Consider the following 19,628-nt stretch of genomic DNA (forward strand, 5'->3'; position numbering starts at 1 on the left):
AACAATTAGTTGGGGGGGGCGGCGGGACTGTAATATGTTCAACTTTGAAGATCTTCAAAGAGTCAGAAATTCACCATCACTTCTAATGGGTTAGGATTAGAAAGTGCTCATACTTGGAAGTGAATGGTAGTACTTCCAGTCCTTCCTACGTCTTACCATTGCTGAGTGGAAGATTCCACCCCAAATTCATTAGCATTGCTCCACACAGGACATTACATTATGTATGATAATTCCTAGCACTTATTCACAGGGTGTCATGTATTGTCAGTTAATTGTTTCATGTTTATTGACAATCTTGTCTTCTCAATAAGACTGTAAACTACTAGTTGCCTGGGGTTAAATCAAAATTGACTTTGCATCCCTGAAATACCTTAAGGAATGATGGAAATATGTAATTTCTGGCCAAGGCTTTGTTCGTAGTAAACTCTGGGATGTTGGATAAGTCATATATCTTTTCTGCATCTCTCCTGCTGAGTTTCAAATTCTTTGAAGTCAGGTACCTACTGTGATTTGCATCTATATCCCTAAAGCAGAAAGCCCAGCAAAAGTTCTCTAGAAAGAAAGACTGGTGCTATTAGGCAGTTCAGCTTTCATGGATCAAGTCTAAAGATTCTAAATCCATTGCCCACTCCAAATTCCACTCCCTGTCTTCTCAGAGTGGAAAAACACTTATGACAACCTTTCATTTTTATTTCAGATTTATTCGAATGGTTCAAGAAATGTGTGTCCTGCAGACATGGTTCCAAAAACAGGTGCAGAACGACAAAACTCCTGGTTTCCTACAGGAAAAGGAAATACAACAAATATAAAACAGAGTTCTGCCAAAAGAAATGCAAGTTAAAAAATTACTCTATTATGGGGACATAGTCATAAAAAGAAAAAGCCCATGCTATGTCTAAATATTACCCTGCTGAGTGAAAGGGAAGACCATCTAAAACCAGACTTTCATCAGCTTATGGCCACATCTCAATCTGTATCAGCTGACCCTGAAAAAGGGCCGTCTAACTCTGCTGAACTTTGAGAGAAGAGCAATGTGCTCTGCACTGAACCAGCACAAAGGCGTCCTTTTAGTACCCCTGTTTATTATACTAGACTTGAAACCTTGACCCGGATGAAGTTTCAGCATTCTTGCCCACACACACAACTTACTGATTTTAATGTCCTGGAAAGAGGTAGAAACATCTTGTTAATGTCACTCTTTCAGCGGTGGGCATCTGTACCTTACCATCTGGTAGGTCAAATGAAAATCGGACCTAAATAGAAAAGAAAGCCTGTATTTTTTTTTCTGAGTGGAAGAATCTTCACTTAAGCTGGAAAATTCCCCCCAAAAAGTACAGCAAAATATAACATAAACATAAAAGGGTTATGCATTTGTAAGAATCATAGCAAAATGCATATCTAAGTATGGAATAACCACACTTTTAAAATCTGATGCTGGATCTAATAGCTATGGACACAAGCATATCCACTTGCTTGTCTCCTTAGGGATGTAGGGGAGTTAAAATAAATTGCAATTTACTTGGGGTTGATTTCTAGAATTTAGCAGGTTGGATCTGGCTTTCAGGTTTGCTGACTCGCCAAAGAACCTCAAAGATCATTTGGAAAGAAGGGCATTTCTAGAAGGTAAGCATGACCAGAGCTGCTCCCTAGGTTTCCAACTGGAATAGTCAAATATCCAGGGGAAGTAGAGTGTGAGAAACATTTAGTGCTCTACCTTTCGGAAAATGTCCTCCAGGTCACAACACCAGGCGTATTCTTGCACTTTTTCGATGAGTTTCATAATAAAAAGAGAGCCCTGTGTGGGATGTCTCCAAGAAACATTATCTGTGAATAAAGCACACTCAAATCTCATGCAAAACTTTTGCCTGTCCAGAGAGATTGAGTGCTAGGATTTCCACTCCGACTGAGGAAGCTTGTTGAGTTTATACTGTTTTCTATACACTGTATGCCATTATTTAGTGAATATAGTCAACACTCAGTGAGTATATTTTTACTGATACTTAACAATTGTTAATTTCATATGAAGGATACCACAAATATGGGGTAGAAGTTAGGGTGGCATCATCTCTGAGTCCAAGAAGCTGCAAATCTAATAGAGAGGGAGGATAAGGCAGAGTGGTGTAGAGGGCAGGGATTGGGCCTTGGGAAAGAAATATCTGAGTGTAGATCCCAAGAGTGCTCTTTACTGATGGTGATTTAAGTTAATTATAAACTCTGAAATGCAATGGCTTTGACTAGAAAGGGTGGAGTAATAATTTCCGCCATAAAAAGATATTTGAAGACTAGATATAACATTATAAGTGTCTGGGAGAATATAGGCTATGTAATACCCAGGCTACACAGGGCAATCCTGTCAATAACATTTCCAATATCTACTTTATAAATAATGTAACTAAAATCAAATAATATTGATCATAAGGTCTTTGGACAAAGAAAACTAAATATGAAAATGGCACCAATATAAATAAAATACAAACCTAGGTTTAGGTTTAAGAGAGAAAGATCATATTCTACTGGAGGACAAAATAGTCTTACAGAAGATAATTACTGAAGAATTATATTAATTATATAAAATAGTAGGGACATAGAAATCATGAAGCCATTTTAAAATAAGGTGAAGAAACATACAAAAGTGGTGTGTAACTATGTATATAACCACAGACACATGCTTCAACCAAACCTGTTAGTCGGTAATAATGGTAATAAAATATATAATATAAATAGATTAAAGTTCTATTTAAGACCACAGCTGTTTTATGAGGCTGGTTCCAGTTAAAGAAAGGGGATGGGAGAGAGGGTGGACACAGGTATCTCTGAAAGGTCTTTGTGAATTTAAGTGAGTGAATGGACATGTGTTTTCAGGAGAACACTACAAGGTAGTTAGAATTAATCCCAGAGAATGTGGAGCTAGGTTTAGTGAAAGATAACTAGCTAAAGATAATTGAATTGGAATTTTTGAGTCATCTGAAAAGGAGGGGTGAGGAAAGTGAAAAAAAGGAGAAAGAAATCAGCAAGATGGATGTTGAGAAGCTAGGGGACTATAAAGGACTATATAGCCAGTGCTAAATCTCTTGTGGAATGCTGGGATCCAAGGATTTTAAAGAATAGTGATGTCTACTACTAAAGTCTACTAAATACCTTTAAGCTGTAAGTGTGTGTGTGTGTGTGTGTGTGTGTGTGTGTGTGTGTCTGTTCTATTGCCTAGAGAAAAAAAAACATTGACTTCTACATTAAGACATGGTCAACATAATGCAGAACCAAACTATCTCCTTAGAGATGATACTTCATTATAGAAAATAATCTAATCTGTAAATTGAACTATTTGAGTAGAGGCAAGGCCTTAAGGCCATAAGTAATCATAAGAACGTAAATGCCCAATAAATTTTAAAACATAATTAATAAAAGAATTGAAATGACTTTTATTTAAACCTTAAGAAAGAACGACACTTAAGGTAAAACCTGAGTTAAGTTACAAATAGAAACCTGTTTAATAATAACAGTTATTTAATGTGTGCTTTACTCTGTGCCATGCTCAATATTTCATGCATATTATCTTATTTAATCCTACAAACAATGATATTTGTATTCATGTATGTTAGTGAAGAATTCAAAGAAAACTCAGAGAGGCTGAATAACTGGAACTAGTTTACAATGCACTAAATGCCAGAGTCATAATATAATTGGCAGTATTCTTAATCCATAGCCTAGATTTAGAAATCATTAAAGTTTCTTCCTTTTTATCCATGCCATACTTCTAGTTGAAACCAACGTAACTTAGAGACTCAATATGCTTCGTCTGCTTTTCTGCCTCTCCCTACCCCTTTTCTATGTGGAATCAGTTTCTAATTTACTTCAGCATAGATACACTTCTCTTCATCCCTCACAGTAACAGGAAAATATTTTGCACCACAGAAGTTCACTAATTACTAATTTAGTGAAAACATATGCATATTTGCTCTCTGTGGATGAGGGGAATTGAAGGTGTAACTGGGAGGAATGCATGAGTTGTTCTTCAGAAGTCTCATGGAAAGTTCAACACATATCCATCCTCTAGTGGATGTGTGTGTGTGAATTTCTGCATTGGTGATGCCCACAAAGTTGTCCTACACAGGCACTCATTACCTGGTGTTGAAGAACAGAAAGCAATAAAATCCTTCTCTAAATGGGCTTTCTTAATGGCATCACACTCAAAATCTTCTTCTGGAGTCTGTGAGCCACAGTCTTCAAAAGCTTTTACTGAATCTTTTAACCACACAACCCCTTGGTTCTCTGAAAAGACAAGATTCGATTTCTTGTTACTACCTACAGGCAAGAGAACTGCTTTCTCCCCTAAAGCTCTGTTTAACCATAGTTACTCATTTATTTGTTGCTATTTTTCATTCACATGCATATACACACATCCATCCAAGGAACTATCTTTTTAACAACTCTTAACTCTACTGACCTTCAGATGAATTCGAACAGCATCAAAATATCAGTCTTAAGACTAAAAATGGAATTCCTTTAGTTGAAAACGGAACAAATATCTACCAATCATTCATGCAGCTCACAGAAACTAAAATCTTGTTTGGTGACAGTATGTGACCATTGACATTAAGGAGCAGACACACAAAAAATGAAAAATACTGAATGCATATAAATGATGAGGCCAATGTGTATATGTCATGTGTTCTAACAGACATTAACACTCACCACCACGGCAGGCCTGGATAACGATCACCTTGGGTTTGTCCTTCAAACTTGGACAGTTCAAGGTGTTCAAAGTTTGAAAGATGGTGTTGATGTGTAATACACCTGAGCCATTCTCAGAGTATTCCGTCCCACATATGGCATCCCGAATACCATGAGACATGAACACCACAAAAGTACTGTCAGAAGTCTTGTGCTCCTTGTGGGCAGCAAATGCCTTCAGCTCTTCAAGCATTTCCTGGAAGAGACCATACCATTGATTTTGGATTATGAGAATCATTATTATGTCACCTTGGGAATTCAATAAAGGAACAATTGGAATCCCTGGGTGGGTACAAAAGAAAATTTAAGTTTCAATTCAAAGAAAGTTTATATAGGGTAATAGGATGCCATTCAGGGACTTCTAGTAGGGAGAAAATGGCATTACTGAGCTAATAGAACTCTTCCCAAAAAATTTGCACCAGATTCTTGCTAAAAGACTCTATGTTTGAAGGGATTGTTTTAGCATTAAGCACTCTCCAAGGGAAAATTTAAATTTTAGACTACCAAGAGATAAAGTTTCTGGTGCTACAAACAAACATTCTTTAGGAATATGAAGGGCATGACTGTTATCTCTACACTGTGATAGACCTTACCAGAGAAGTGAGATTTTCTTTTACAATCACAGTGTATCCCAGACCTTCTAATAGCATCTTCATGCCTCTGACATCAGCATCAGCTCCATCTCTCCTGGAAATACTGTCAAATTCTGTGTTGCAGATAATGAGGGCAAGACGTGTGCGAGTTGATCTTTCCATTATTGGGTAAATCTGTAGGAAATGCAGATTGGATAAACAGTCTTGTTCTCTTTAATTAAATATTCATCTTGAGGGTATACAACCCCTTCTCCTCCCTTAATCCTATTCAGAAACCAAATCTCATGAACCATAGATATAAACAGGGAGGATGAATGCATCTTACTATGGGAGTTGGAATAGAGTTTGCAAATGCCTAGATGATAACTGCACCCTTGATTGATTTATTTTTGAAAGGTAGGATTGTGGGAGATGAACATTCTTTGAAGCCAGACTGACAGAATTTTAAAACTGAATCCTCAACTTTGTCAAAATATTTAACAATCCATGCCTCAATTTCCTGATCTCTAAAATTGGTTATTTTGAAGGTTCAAGGTGTTCTTATACATAATATACTTAGAATAGTATCTGATTCATATTAAGCATTCAATGGATGCCATTATTGTTTTTATCATAGTTATTTACTCAGGGAAGTGTACCAAACTTTGAACTCTATACCTAAGCTGGGATTCTAATAGATAGGAAATTCTTTATGTAAGAGAAGTAGCAGGATGATTTTCCAAACCTTCTCAACGAAATTGGTTATAAGCAAGTGCCAGCACACTTGAGAATCTACATTGGTCTACATTGTATCTTTCACCCAGATCTTTGTGTTTTGAGCACAACACCTCTGCTGATTTTTCTTTCCATATCCTCTGGGCTGTTTCCGGGGGGCAAAGCTTGAGGATCCCTTCCGGTCCTCGGAATTCAGGCTTAGCTGGGTTATTTTGCATTGCTTGAAGAGCTGAAACAGACAAGAAACATTATGAATAATGAGTGACATCCCTGAGTGTCATCTCACTTGGTACTTCTCACAGTGTCATCTTTGTATGAATCCATGAAGAAGGAAATGAATCCTTAGGAGAAAAACCCTGGGCTAGTTAACACTGTTGAGTGAATCATTGCGATTGGAACACATCCCAAAACAGAGGAGATTTCCAGTGGTGTGATACAAGGATCCACCGTTATCTTTTAGGATCAGCATTTTTACAAATACTTTAGCTTAAAAAACAGAAGGAAAATTTTTCAAGACCATGCATGATGGAACTCTCAGTAAACAATCAATATATTAGGTAAGATAATTAAGATATAAATTTATTTCAAATGATTTAAAGCTGAGGATAAAATTTAATGGAGGAAGGTTGTAATTACTCTATATCAATTGTTTAAATATATATATATATACATATATATTAAGTAAATATATATACATATATAATACATATACATATATACATATACATATACATAATATATATACATATATATTTACTTAATAGGCATGATAGTAGGTCTAGAGATGGAAGGAAGGAAGGAAGGAAGGAAGGAAGGAAGGAAGGAAGGAAGGAAGAAAGGGAGGGAGGAAGGAAAGAAGGGAGGGCTTTTGTCCTGTTCTTCAGGATCTCTCTACTATGTGTACATATGGGGAAGAGGATGAGGAATATTCAGTATATTGACTAGAATGAAAATGAAATAGAATGATAAATGCTAAAATCAAGATGTACACTTGAAGAATTCATAGCACTAAACATTGATTGCACAGATGTATGAGGAAGAATTGTCACAGTTGTTTATGTGAGTAAAACCTTTAGAGTTTATGTGATTACAAATTTGACACCATCCAATAGTGTGATTTACTTGCTAGAGAAATAATCTATGTTTCAAAATATAAATTTTTCTCAATATTTGGAAGATCTTTTAGAAACTAAACTATTCAAACATGAAAGTTATATTTAATTCTGAGGGGAATGTTGAAGAAATTATAGTATATTCAGTTAGGTAAACCAAGGCAAAATGTTTAGTGTGAGTAAAGTAAGCAATAGAATGGATATGTTGGAGAAAACTATAGAAATCATTAGGTGGAAGAAATGTTCTATTTCTTCATACAGAAGTCTGGAGAACAATAGAAAAAGTTAAAGAGAAATAGTTGGATTACATTAGAGCAATTTTTTTTTTATTTTTATTTTTTTAGTAAAGGAATAGGGAACTTGGTTATATATTGAGTGTCCTATCCCATGAAATATCTAAGAAAACATGAATAGGATAACCACCCTTAATAGATTCACTACAGTAATTTCTGAACTCGGTAAAATATTTGGTTCCATGGCCTCTAAATTTTTTCCAAATGTAAAATATTTTTTATTTTAAGAGAAAAAAAATCACTTTGGAATGAAATAATTCTAGAATTGTGGGTACAATACTATTTCAGGACAAATAAAACACTGGTTATGTAGTAAGCAAGAGGCTACAAAATAATACAAAATCATACAAAAATAAGATTTGCTATAAAGGAACCTAGTACACATTGGCCTGGTCAAAACTCAATAAAGCTAAGACCATTTTTTCAGAGCAGAGGACAAAAACATTTTTAAGATTTTCTTTCTCATCTGAGATCTAGGACTTCCCTGTGCTATCTCCAATACTGTATGGAATGAAAAGTTTTGCATTAAAATTTTTGTAGCAGAAATGGGTTAGCTATTTAAAAGACACTGTTTTGTTCCTGGGCATGCAGTCTGTGTTGCCAACCAGTCGAGCAGTTAGATGGGGCCATGTAATTGAATTCTAGACCATTTAATGCAAGTAGAAGTGCAGTGTGACACGTCCAGGCCAAGGCTAGCAAAATTTCTCACAAAGGATGCTCCATATTTCTTCCAGTGCAGTTAATGGTTGTTTTGTTAGCACAGTTGTTTTGTTAGCTGCTTGTATATTGCAGCTATCAGAGCCGCAGAATGGAAGAGGCCTAGATATCTGTGTTAGTACTTGAAGGAGAGCTGTCTGCTGATGAAGCATGCCCATTTATGAATAAAATATAAGTTTCTATCATATCAGATCCATTAAAAATGTTTGATTGTGTTGCTGCATTCCATATTATCTCAACTAATATAGGTGTGTATAGTGTGATATCCACCCCTACATTTTTGGCCAACTTTAATTTGTTGGTGGGGATTCTTAAATACCTACTCTTCCATAATTTGTGTATTCATATAATCAATAAAAGCGAGAACCTTGTTTGTTTTGTTTATTACTCTCTAAATCATCCATAGAAGGTTTGTTAACACAGTTGGAATGTGCTAAATATTTTTCTAATGGCATAGCAAATAGTAGATATTTTGATGAGATTATTGAGTAAAATAGTATTTTAACAAATGTTTATTGCATGCACACTATGTGTCAACTACACTTAGATGGGTTCATGCCTATGAATAAGTCTGACATGGCCTATTTCCTCATAAAGCTTAAATCCAGTGGCAGAAAATGACGAATTTATTTTGAAAAATACAAGAAAAATATAGTGAGAGTTAGGGCTGAGGCATCATAGAGCACTATAGGAATAAGAGTTCTGAAATATAGTAATAAAAAGAAGTGTCACTCCAGTAAACTTTAAATAAAAATTTAAAAAGTGGAGAGAGAGATCTGGATGTGAGATAGAAACTAATAAAGCTTGGCCACTGCTTGGAAGTGAGGGAGAAGAAAGAGCTAAAGATAATTTCAGGTTTCTGGTTTGAATAACTGAGTGATGTTGGTATCATGAACCAAGATAGAGAAAACTGGAGGAGAAGCAAGGTAGGGAGAAGAATGGATGGAAAGGTCAGCTCTGGATAGTATAAAAGTGTCTGAGAGCTGTGAGTGCATATGTTCAGTACGCACTAGAATAGTGAAGTGTAGCATGCAAATTGGTAGTCAGGATTTGAACACAGATTAGAATTTGTTAGTATAAACATGGTAGTGAAGCTACAAGAATGGCTCCTCCTAAGGCAGAATAGATTAAAAAAGAAAAAGGCATAGGATCAATCCATGAGAATTACCCATAGCTTCTTAATCCCAGGTTTATCCCATGAATCTGCAGTTAATGTCAAGGAAGATGGGGTTCAAAAATGTTCAAACATTACCTAGGAAGGAAGGAATCACTGTTTGGGTGTCTGGAATATTTTCAGATTGTAGACCTGAAGAAAGATAAAGAATATTAAACAGTCACTTATCATCTCTGAAGAATCTTGCCAATATGTCAAACACTTCCTATTGAAAATAACTTACACAGGCCTTGATCATGTTCAAAATGTGATTTACCTGGAACCACACTCATCACTGGGAAACAAAAGCCTCTACACGTGAATTACTACTAGACTTTAACATTTGAGGAAAAACAAAAGAATGCCTGGAAGTAACTGCCTTGATTTCTGCTTTCTATGATGAAAGTAGAATTGAGACAACATCAGCTATAGAATCAAGAATTGTAATATGTATGTTTTGATGTGGTTTCTGAGGTGGCCACTACTGCATAACAGGTGTATGTAGAGTGAGGTTGTCTAACTCAGAGCTGACCTGGACTTTGGAGAAAACTAAGAAGGAACGGCCTTATAAGCTTGGGCACTTAACCTTACCAAGATTTATCGCAGCAGAAAATGATGATGGGTGACCCCTGGAATCCCTTAACCAGTTTGTTAAGTAAATTTCCTCAATGCCATAGAATAGGAAAATGGTGCATCTAGGTATGAACACAAATTTATCTTGACAATTAGTTCTGGGCTTAATCACTAAGTGAATAATTCTTAATCACTAAACTACTCTGCCTGCCCATGAAGGATCCTATACAAGTATGCATGTGGCAGAAGCCAGGCCACAATCTCTGCAATCTACACTGGCCCTACTCACTGGCACACTCTGACAGAAAACAAAAACAAAAACAAACACTGGAAAGTCTCAGTTACACTGCTAGGTTGCATAAAATGACTCAAACCTATTACATATACTCTGAGGTCACTATTCATTTTGATTATCAATTTCAAGGACAAAAACTGAACTTAAATTTATTGAAGATTTTATAAGGATCTTATATAACAATAATAACTTGACAAGCTTGTTCTGGAGACTTTAAGAATGGCCGTGAGATAACAAATGTGAAATACTCTGAATCTTCATACCACAGCACCTGCTGAAGAGAAGATTTCCATACACAAAATATGGTCTATTCGCTGCTCTGAATGAAGGAGAGCCAGAGGCTGCCCCACAAAATGTCAAGCCCAACACTACATGCTTCAGCTTGTTCCATTCTTCCCATCTGGACTGCTGGACTAAATTAACCATCAGTAAATTCAAAAACACTTTCTGGAGGAAGCCTTGTTATGGTAGTAGTGTACATGCCAACTTTTCTAAAGATGTCTCCCATGAGAGTCATTCAAATATTACATCTAATTACCATACTCTGTGGCCCTGAACAGAAACTGTCAAGTAGAAGAGGGAGAGACAAAGGCATAACGACACTGATTGAGGAGGCATCACATGCCATGTAGAGAGGCAGACTCCAGGCGTTAGAGGTATCATAGTAGATTGTACAAGCACCTCTAGGATTCAAGGACTATGGATTGAAAGGAATGCAGCAACAAGAAGAAACTTTGGCTATTACACAGTGATTCTGGACCCTGATTGTTATTTATTGATGATCTTTATGATTTTTTGGGGGGCGTGTTAAATGCAAAAGAGGTATTCAAAGAAAAACAAGAAATTTATTACCCATAGAGAGCATTTGCTATGTCACTCAGACAGGTGTAGGCTTCCTCAAACCCTGTGAAAAAGGCTTCTTGCTTTTGAAGAACAACTTCTCCTTAATGGCTTTAAGTAGCATAAAAGAGACCAGTGCCTGGGAGTTCATCAGAGCTCCCATCTTTGCTGTGTGGAGGGACTTAGGGACCATGAAAGACACAGGTCAGATTCCTAAGCCCTGTATCAGGCCCTCAGGAGGACAGGAGTTGGGGGGAGGGGGCTTACAGAATGACCCATAGCCCAGTTCCATGCTAGTGGACACTTGCTCAAAATAAAATGCAAGGGGACAACTAGAAGAGTCTCCTTGCTTTTCTGTAAGCATTGAATTTATTCTCTGAATGCTTAACCATCACTGAAATATATTTTCTTCCTTCTGGAGAACAAAATTTGAGAGAGAAGTTATAAAAAGATTTGATTACAACTTTAAGTCTTTATGTCAGAAACTACATAAGTTCCTAGGCAGCCCTAGATTTAACTAACTAACTAACTAACTAACTAACTAACTAGCTAAGTAACTAACTGACTTACTAATACTAAATCATGTGCTTTGCCAGAAGGACTACAGAATACGAATACAGAATATAGAATATGAAGCTTTTCAGATTGTTTTCATGAACTTCAACAAATGAGCTACCTCATCTCAGGATTGGAGATGAGTTTTAATCAAGAGAAGGCTACTGAGGCCAAAAAACCAGGAAGAAAAGACACAAGCAATGGAACCACTGACATAGAAGTGGGGTCTTGATACGAAGGGCAAGGAAGTTGTCTGCAAACTAAAATAACCAATGAAGATATAAGATGTGGTCACAAAGACACAGGGCCTCATGAACTTGATTGAGTCTGAGTTGTTGATCTTACCTGAGGAGAGACCCAGCATCTTTGCAAGGTGAGAGTCGTCTTCACAAATTTGACTGACAAGTATTTGGCTTGCCTCGGGCCCTTTCCGAATGACAGAGTCAATCAAAACTCGAGCCTTATCCATAACTGTAGCATTTCCATCTCTTACTCTCTCCATCTCCTCCTGGTTCAGCACTTTCTTCTCTAATAGTTCATCCAGCAAGCCATTTATTGTGCCCACGCCCACTGAACGGACAAACTGCTTCCTCTTCTCCTTCAGGACCTTGTCTGTTTGAAGCACAAGGATCCCTCAAGTCATGAAAACAGCCTCATTTCCCTCCCAGCAACATGAGAGGAAATAGCCTCCTGTAGATTTAATCCATAAAATGTCCCTCTCCACACAGTTCAGTCATCCTGAACTATATCTCTTATCTTCCCTCAGTATTACCCGCGTATGTTCACTGACTGGTCTGAAGCCTGAGATTTACGGTACGTTATATGTCTGAAAACCAGGAGTGATTCTGACAGTAGCCCATGTTTATTCAACTCTGCATAATAAAATAACAAGAGAAATAACCCATTTCCTCTGGGAACAACAGTTGCTGATAGCCATCTCATGCCAATTCTGCACCCTGTGACATAGTGACATTTAAGAATTCAGTTAAGATTGCAAAATGATAGCAGAATACCACTAAAACCCCAGTTCCTTTCCAGCCCTTGCCATCCTGTCTGAAAGCAGTGAAAGTCTTCTGGACCCCTTCTCTTCTTCCCTCCTTCTCTTCTTACTCCCTGGGTTCTGCTCACACAAAAACTCACAGAACCTAATTATGGTTTCTGAGAAAGCCAGACCGAAAATTTCTTCCCCAAGACATGCCCTTTTACAGTGAAGGAAAAAAATAAAAATAAAAAAATAAAAGCTTACCGGCCATGGCTTTTCACTCTTGGTCTTTGTGTATGATAAGAAACTGAAAGCATGTTCCACCTTCCTTTTCAGCAGGGCATGTATATTGAGAAACACCCACTGCTCATGCATATGCATGCTTTTATGTTTTTTGTTAACATATGTAATAACCTTGATGAAACGTTACACTTATATAAGTGAAAGAAGCCAATTATATGAAGTTCTAGAATAGGAAAAACTAATGTGTTCTGATAGAAATCAGATCACTAATTGCCTGAGGAGGAGGTGGAGACAAATTGAGTGCAAAGGGCATAAGAGGATTTTCTGGGGTGATGGAAATGTTCTGCATCATTATGGTGTTAATTCTACATCATAGATTTCCCAGAAATAATCAGATTGCATCCTTTAAAAGGATGCACTTTATGCTATGTAAATTATATCACAATAACATTGAATTTCAAAAACTAAATTAAATTATTGTAATGATATACTGGATTGGAGAGGATTTTCTTTTCTTGTTTTTCTGGACATACTCAACAAATGAATTGAAATTGTGGTTAGAGAAAGAGCTTCCTGTAGTGTGTGAAATAGAATAACTTACAGATGGTGGAGATTTGTAAACAAAATGGAAATAAATTATAGAAATGATCAGTTTACCAAATAACAGATGTATCTAGAAAACAATATCACATAGATAGACTATTACATAAAAAAAATCATCATAAAATAAATTATTGGAGTATTCCAAAGTAGTGTTTTAAAGGAAGCATACTCATTTAAAAATCCTCCTGTCACAATTGCCCGTGATAGCTTGTCTGTGCAACGATCCCATTTTTAATAACAGTAGGTAGTATGAAAAGCTCTTACATAGAAGGCAGAAGATTCCATGTTTGTGTTATGGTTGTGCTATTTTCAACTCTTAGAAAGCTACTTACCCTCTCAGCTTATTTTTCTCTTAAGCTTCTTTATAATTTTAGGGCTGTTAGAACATGGTGATAATACACGTTACTGAGAGCGTTAACCAAATATAGCATGTTATTTTATTTTTCCTTTGTCTAAAACCTTTTCTTCTCTACAGTTTATCAGCATGGACTTTGAGCTCCAGTAGCCCTGAGATAAGATTCCATTCATTATTTGTACGTCTTAGACAGTGTATTTAGCTTCTCAAAGCTTTTTTTCCTCAATCAGTGTGTGTGTAGGGGTGGGTAGGGGGTCAAAATCAGACTTACTTTCTAGGATGGAATGGTATGAGCAAAGACCAGGCCCCACTGCTTTCTATCATGAGCTGTATTCCAGAAGCAAGGCAGTGTAATAATATAATTCTTTGTAAAGTGCTTCTGAAATTTTATTGTACTGTATTTCACGGCCTATCACGACAAGTATGTAAGTTAAACAGGGTAAGTAAAAATTGATCCCATTTTATGAGTAAGAATACCAGGTAAATGGTTGATTCAGAGACTTGGCAAACACACAGTGCAGACCTTACATAAGAAGCCAGCTCTCCTCCACATTCATGTGCCTCATAATGACATTTATCTCAACGATGGGTCACATAGATGACAGTGGTTCCATAAGATTTTAATGGAGATGAATTTCCTGTAAAAATGGAAGTCTGTGTGGTACAGGAGGAATTTTGTTTTCTCTGACAGAAGCCATATCGCTGGAACTTGGCAGTGGAATCCTTCCCACTCACAGCACCTGAATTTTGGGTGCACAGATTACATCCTAGTCAGTCAGTCACTGACCTGTTTCCACACGGAGAAGCCCTTTCCCCAGTCACTACACGTTCAGGTCCTCAATGTACACCTCTGGTAAGGACCTAAGATCATGCACAAAGACCCAAATCCGCAGGAGCTACCTTTCCAGATATTAAGTGTCATTGTCACTTTAATAAAAGCATATGTGGTGGTGTGGAGCCAGCCTGTCCCTGAACTTTGGAAGTATTTTCAGGTTGTAATGATGTAAAGCAGAGATAAGTTTTATTTCTTTCATCAATTCAATGCCAGAGAGAGCCCTTTGAGCCAAATAGGGTCTGTGAAACCAAATCAACTTTCCAACATCAAAATACTGAGTCCCCACTTCTAAACCTCTCCATGTTAAATATCTTTTTTTTCTTTTTCATTTTCTTTTTTTTTTTTTATTTTATGAGTACCACCAATTTGCTTAATCTAACCACTGTTCCAAAATGCAGTAGCCAAAACCAACCACCATGACAATCCCCTCGATGTCTTATTCCTACTGATTCTCAGCCCACCTTTTACTTCCTCCTGACAGTCACTGCTATGGTGATCTGTGCCTTACCCAGTCAGTTTTCCCTCCATATTTCCAATTAATCCAGTCCACATTTCTGTTCATGGAGCACCACTGAGAGCTTTAATGATCTATGTCTGACCCTGTTGAAAGGAATCAGGGGGAGGGCATGATAGACAGTGTGTATAAAGCTTACAATAGTGTACAGTAATATCCTTGGCCTTCATATAAAATGGGAAGTTCTAAGATATAGCTGACTTAAATTTCGGAAAGATAATTGAGAAAGGAGGACAGAACAGTATTAAAGAAAATTACCCAAAACTTGGAAAAACATGAGTCCACTGAATTAAGAAATACCTGTACTTCAAACAAGATAAATCAAAAAAATAACTGCTTTAAAACAGCCCTGTGAGTGAGGCATTGTTATGAGTTGAATTGTGTTACACAACATATATATGTTGAAGTCTTAACTGACAATAACTCAGAATGTGCCCTTATTTGGAAAAGAGGTCCCTGCAAATGTAATTAGTTAAGATGCGGTTATATGGGAGTAGGGGACCCTTCTCCCACTGTGACTAATGTTCTAATAAAAAGAAAAGATGCTCTGGAACAGAGACAGACAGAGAGTATAACATAGAAGGCATAGATACACAGAGAGAAGGCAGCAATTTGATGATGAAAGCAAAGATTGGAGGTATGCAAGTGTAAACTGAGGAATGTCATGGAAAGCCAAGAACAACCAGAAGCTGGCAGAGAGAGCATAGCCCTGCTGACACCTTGATGTCAAACTTCTAAACTCCAGAAATGCAGAAGAATACATTTCTGTTTCGAGCCTCCCAGTTTGTGATATTTTAGTACAGCAGCCCTAGAAAGCATTTTGGGTTTAATTTTGCAGATTAGAGCACAGTCACAAAGAGATGAACTACTCCGTCAAGAAAATGAGGGGCAGTCTCAGTCTCCTGGATTTATAATCAAATGGTAGGACAGAAACCATATGGGTTAGAACAAAAGTCAAAAATCGGTGACATGCAGACTCCATCATGTGTTTCCTTTGACCCTCACAGTTATAATTTCTTTTGGCATTGATTGTTTTTCAGAAGTTAAAAATTGTCATATTTCAAATGAAATTTTTGATCACAGGTCTCTCTTGACTCAATTTCCATTAGATAATAATTACCTGAGTCCATAATTCTACGTTCATGCGTTCATAAGCTCTCCCATTTTCCCTGTCCCCACATAACCTGATTAACTTATGTTTTTTGTCAAGCCTATATGGTATTTGCATTTTTAACCTTTGCTGTGGAGATTAAAAGCCAGACTTTGAACTCAGTCATTCTTAATAATATCAGCACTTTACACTGATGTAATTATTGATGTGAGAGGTATCTGACTGAACGGTCAATTTCCCTATCTTTAAACCACCTGCCTTGGAGAAGTTGTTGGATCAAATTTAATGCTTGAAACCGGTATCACCTGTTGAACAGTCGACATCCAGTAATGTTAATAATTACCTTAACATAATTATTCAAGTAACTACGATACTAGGAGAATATGAGCCATGTCATAAGAGAAAGATTTCGTAAGAGAAAAACAGCATATTTCCTCAAGGAGTTTAAAAGAGTGAACCATTACATCCATTTCAAGGGTGGAGGGATAGTGGAGCGACATGCAGAATATACTGATTCAAAATGAAAAGTGATTTAAGGCATAAATAAGTTTAATAAGAAATGTAGTGTGAGACGATAATTTGCACTATGAATCTGAGAACTCATTATCATCACGTGCCACAGCCCTAGCCCACCTGATTTAAATGCTGCCATGGTGGAGCGTTTCCTGCATGTGGCCAGTGTCTCACCTCAAGCCATTGCCTCTCAAGTTCTTTCTGCTTTGCTGCCTGGAGATGTTCACCACAGTACTGAGGGCTGCTTAGCTGTGAGCGTACACATGCAGAAATTTGGGCACAGGTAAGGGGCTGCCCCAGGGGGCAAGCTTTAACCAATGAAGGGCAGGAGTCAGTTGATAAGTGCTCCTCAATTCCCCATCTCACATACCCATCTCATAGGTAGATTCTATGTGATCTCAGAGGATCCCTCAGGAAGATTGAAATCCGGTTGCTAAGAACAAGAATGAATTCATTATTGAAATTTGGGGGAGTGATTTCATCCCTTTCAGTTCCCTTTCCAACTCCCTCACTACTGCTTCCTGGGAATCTCTTCCAAATAAGCTACCTGCATGCAAGTCCAAGACTTTTTCTCTACTTTCAGGAGCATCTGCATTGAGACAATTGAGATTATCATCATGATCACCACCATTATCTTTTTTGAGCACTCTGTTTGTAGAAAGCACTATTAATTCCCTACATATATCATCTCATACAATGCTTATTGCACAATAAGATTGGTAGTATTGACTCTCCTAACAGATAAAAATCTGCAGCTAAGATTAATTGCATATATAATCACACATCTAATAAAAAGGATGAGGCAAAAATTGATCTGAATACATATCCAGTAAGCTTAATTACCAAAGTCAAAACTCATACTAGAATACTAGAATACAGAATACTAGATCCATTTCTTTTATTTATTTATTTATTTAGTTAGTTAGTTAGTTAGTTTTACGTGTACAAAACAATGAAATAGTTGGACATTTGTACCCCTCACAAAATGATAACGCTCCTCCCCCAAGCTACTACCCATCTGACATCTCATACAGCCATTATATTTCCACTGTCTCTATTCCTTATACTGTACACCACTTCTTGTGACTATGTATATTAAATTATAGTTGACATTCATTATTATTCAGCTTCAGCTTCAGCTGTACAGCTCAGTGATCAGGCATCTAAACAGTCCCTGAAGTGGTCTCCCTAATAAAACAAGTGTCCATCTCATACCCTACAAAATCTTCACAACATTATTCATGATATTCCCCAAAATTCTTCAGTGTCCCCGTGGCAATCCGCTTATTTTTAATAGCCCATGCATCTCAGTACAACCTTTTCACTTAGTTTTTGAAGCTGAAACTATGTTCCTAATAGATCTCATCAGTCTTATCCCCCATTGCTCTCCACAATATTTGGTTGCTAACTTCAGGCTAACCAACCTGCTAAATAATCCCTAAAGTAGTTGTGTAGTCTGACCATGAGATTTTTGTTGTTTGCATTATGTCTTGTTTTTGTCTGAGGTATCTCCACATATTTCTCTGTCATTCTTCTACTACTACTTGAAGAGATCATTAAATGACAGATAAACTGTCTATGGTAGGCTTATTTTCTGTAGATAAATAGAATCTGATATAGCACAGAGTGGAATACATAAAATGATATGCAAAAATCACTGTAAAAACTAAGACACGCATTTCAGATATCTAAATTTCTTTATTTAGGTCTACATATTGCATGGCCTCTTGCTACTTCTATTTTGGGATTTTTTGAAATCCAGATTTGGTGATATCACCTCATAAAAATTTTTCTAGAAAATTGTTTTCATGAGACTAAAAGAAAGAGGGAAAGAAAGAAAGAAAGAAAGAAAGAAAGAAAGAAAGAGAGAGAGAGAGAGAGAGAGAGAGAGAGAGAGAGAGAGAGAGAGAGAGAAAGAAAGAAAGAAAGAAAGAAAGAAAGAAAGATAGAAAGAAAGAAAGAAAGAAAGACAGAAAGAAAGAAAGAAAGAAAGAAAGAAAGAAAGAAAGAAAGAAAGAAAGAAAGAAAGAAAGAAAGAAAGAAAGAAAGAAAGAAAGAAAGAAAGAAAGTTCCACCCATGGGCTTTGTTAATGAAATCATCTGAACCACATAAAAAAGTAATCCCAGGTTTTCTAGAGACTTCTTCATCCACACGTTTTCTCACAGAACAGATTTTTTTTATTGTTTACTAGCCACTGAAAAGAATCAGTTGATTTTTTCTCTGTCCCTCATAGTCTCCTTTCTTCTCCATTATTATCCCCCTACTCTTTCTACCACCTTCCATATTCTCTCTCTCTCTCTCTCTCTCTCTCTCTCTCTCTCTCTCTCTCTCTCTCTCTCTCTCAGGGGATGATCAGGGTCTGATAATTCTCATTGATAACAGTGTTGTGTGGTTTAGTCACATAGGTAGGTATGAATAAATAACTATTTGCAAATATTGCCCTTTCCATTACAGAAAATATCCTTGCTTTATTTTTTTAACTGATATCAGGAGAACACACACAAAAAAAGAGCATTTACATGCGTCGTCACCATATTACTAGAAAATGTCTTGAGACAAAGGGAAGTGAAATTACAACGTACTAAAACTTCTTGGATACAGTAAAAGCAGAACTAAGAGAGAAGTGCATAACAGTAAATACCTACATGGGCTGTAGCTGCAAAGAAGGCAGACATGTTTATTGTCCTCAATTGAACTTAAGAGTCTAGTGAAGGAGAAGAATGGATTTAAAAATAAAACTGAATGGCAGAGGAAATGCATGATACTGTAGGAACGTGGAGTCTAAAATAGGGTGATAGTAGGGAGGATGGAAAAGATGGGATAATGTGATTAAAGAATCAAAAAACTGCCACTGCTTGCATGCAAGGAATGCGGTAGAAAGGAAAATCCAGGGTG

At 36.9% G+C, this 19,628-nt stretch overlaps 1 protein-coding gene across 1 annotated transcript; it reads right to left on the reverse strand.

Moving 5' to 3' along the window:
- Positions 1 to 694: 694 nt before the first annotated feature.
- Positions 695 to 12,875, reverse strand: CASP1 (caspase 1). The gene is made up of 10 exons (XM_081063319.1): positions 12,823 to 12,875; positions 11,922 to 12,188; positions 9,413 to 9,466; positions 6,152 to 6,267; positions 5,325 to 5,498; positions 4,693 to 4,927; positions 4,123 to 4,269; positions 1,715 to 1,824; positions 1,150 to 1,253; positions 695 to 779 (listed from the first exon to the last, which is right to left on the reverse strand). Exons 1-9 carry the CDS (start codon positions 12,827 to 12,829, stop codon positions 1,155 to 1,157), a joined length of 1,209 nt encoding a protein of 402 aa, XP_080919445.1. The 5' UTR covers positions 12,830 to 12,875; the 3' UTR covers positions 695 to 779; positions 1,150 to 1,154.
- Between the last annotated feature and the right edge of the window lie 6,753 nt (positions 12,876 to 19,628).

Source organism: Rhinolophus hipposideros, assembly GCF_964194185.1.
Source record: "Rhinolophus hipposideros genome assembly, chromosome: 10".
Classification (NCBI taxonomy): Eukaryota; Metazoa; Chordata; class Mammalia; order Chiroptera; family Rhinolophidae; genus Rhinolophus; species Rhinolophus hipposideros.

Excerpts from the sequence above, each read along its gene's own strand:
- CASP1 (XM_081063319.1), bottom strand. Across the intron at positions 9,467-11,921 it reads GATGCTGGGTCTCTCCTCAG|GTCTACAATCTGAAAATATT; the intron begins GTAAGATCAACA and ends ATCTTTCTTCAG. Across the intron at positions 6,268-9,412 it reads AGTGATTCCTTCCTTCCTAG|CTCTTCAAGCAATGCAAAAT; the intron begins GTAATGTTTGAA and ends TGTCTGTTTCAG.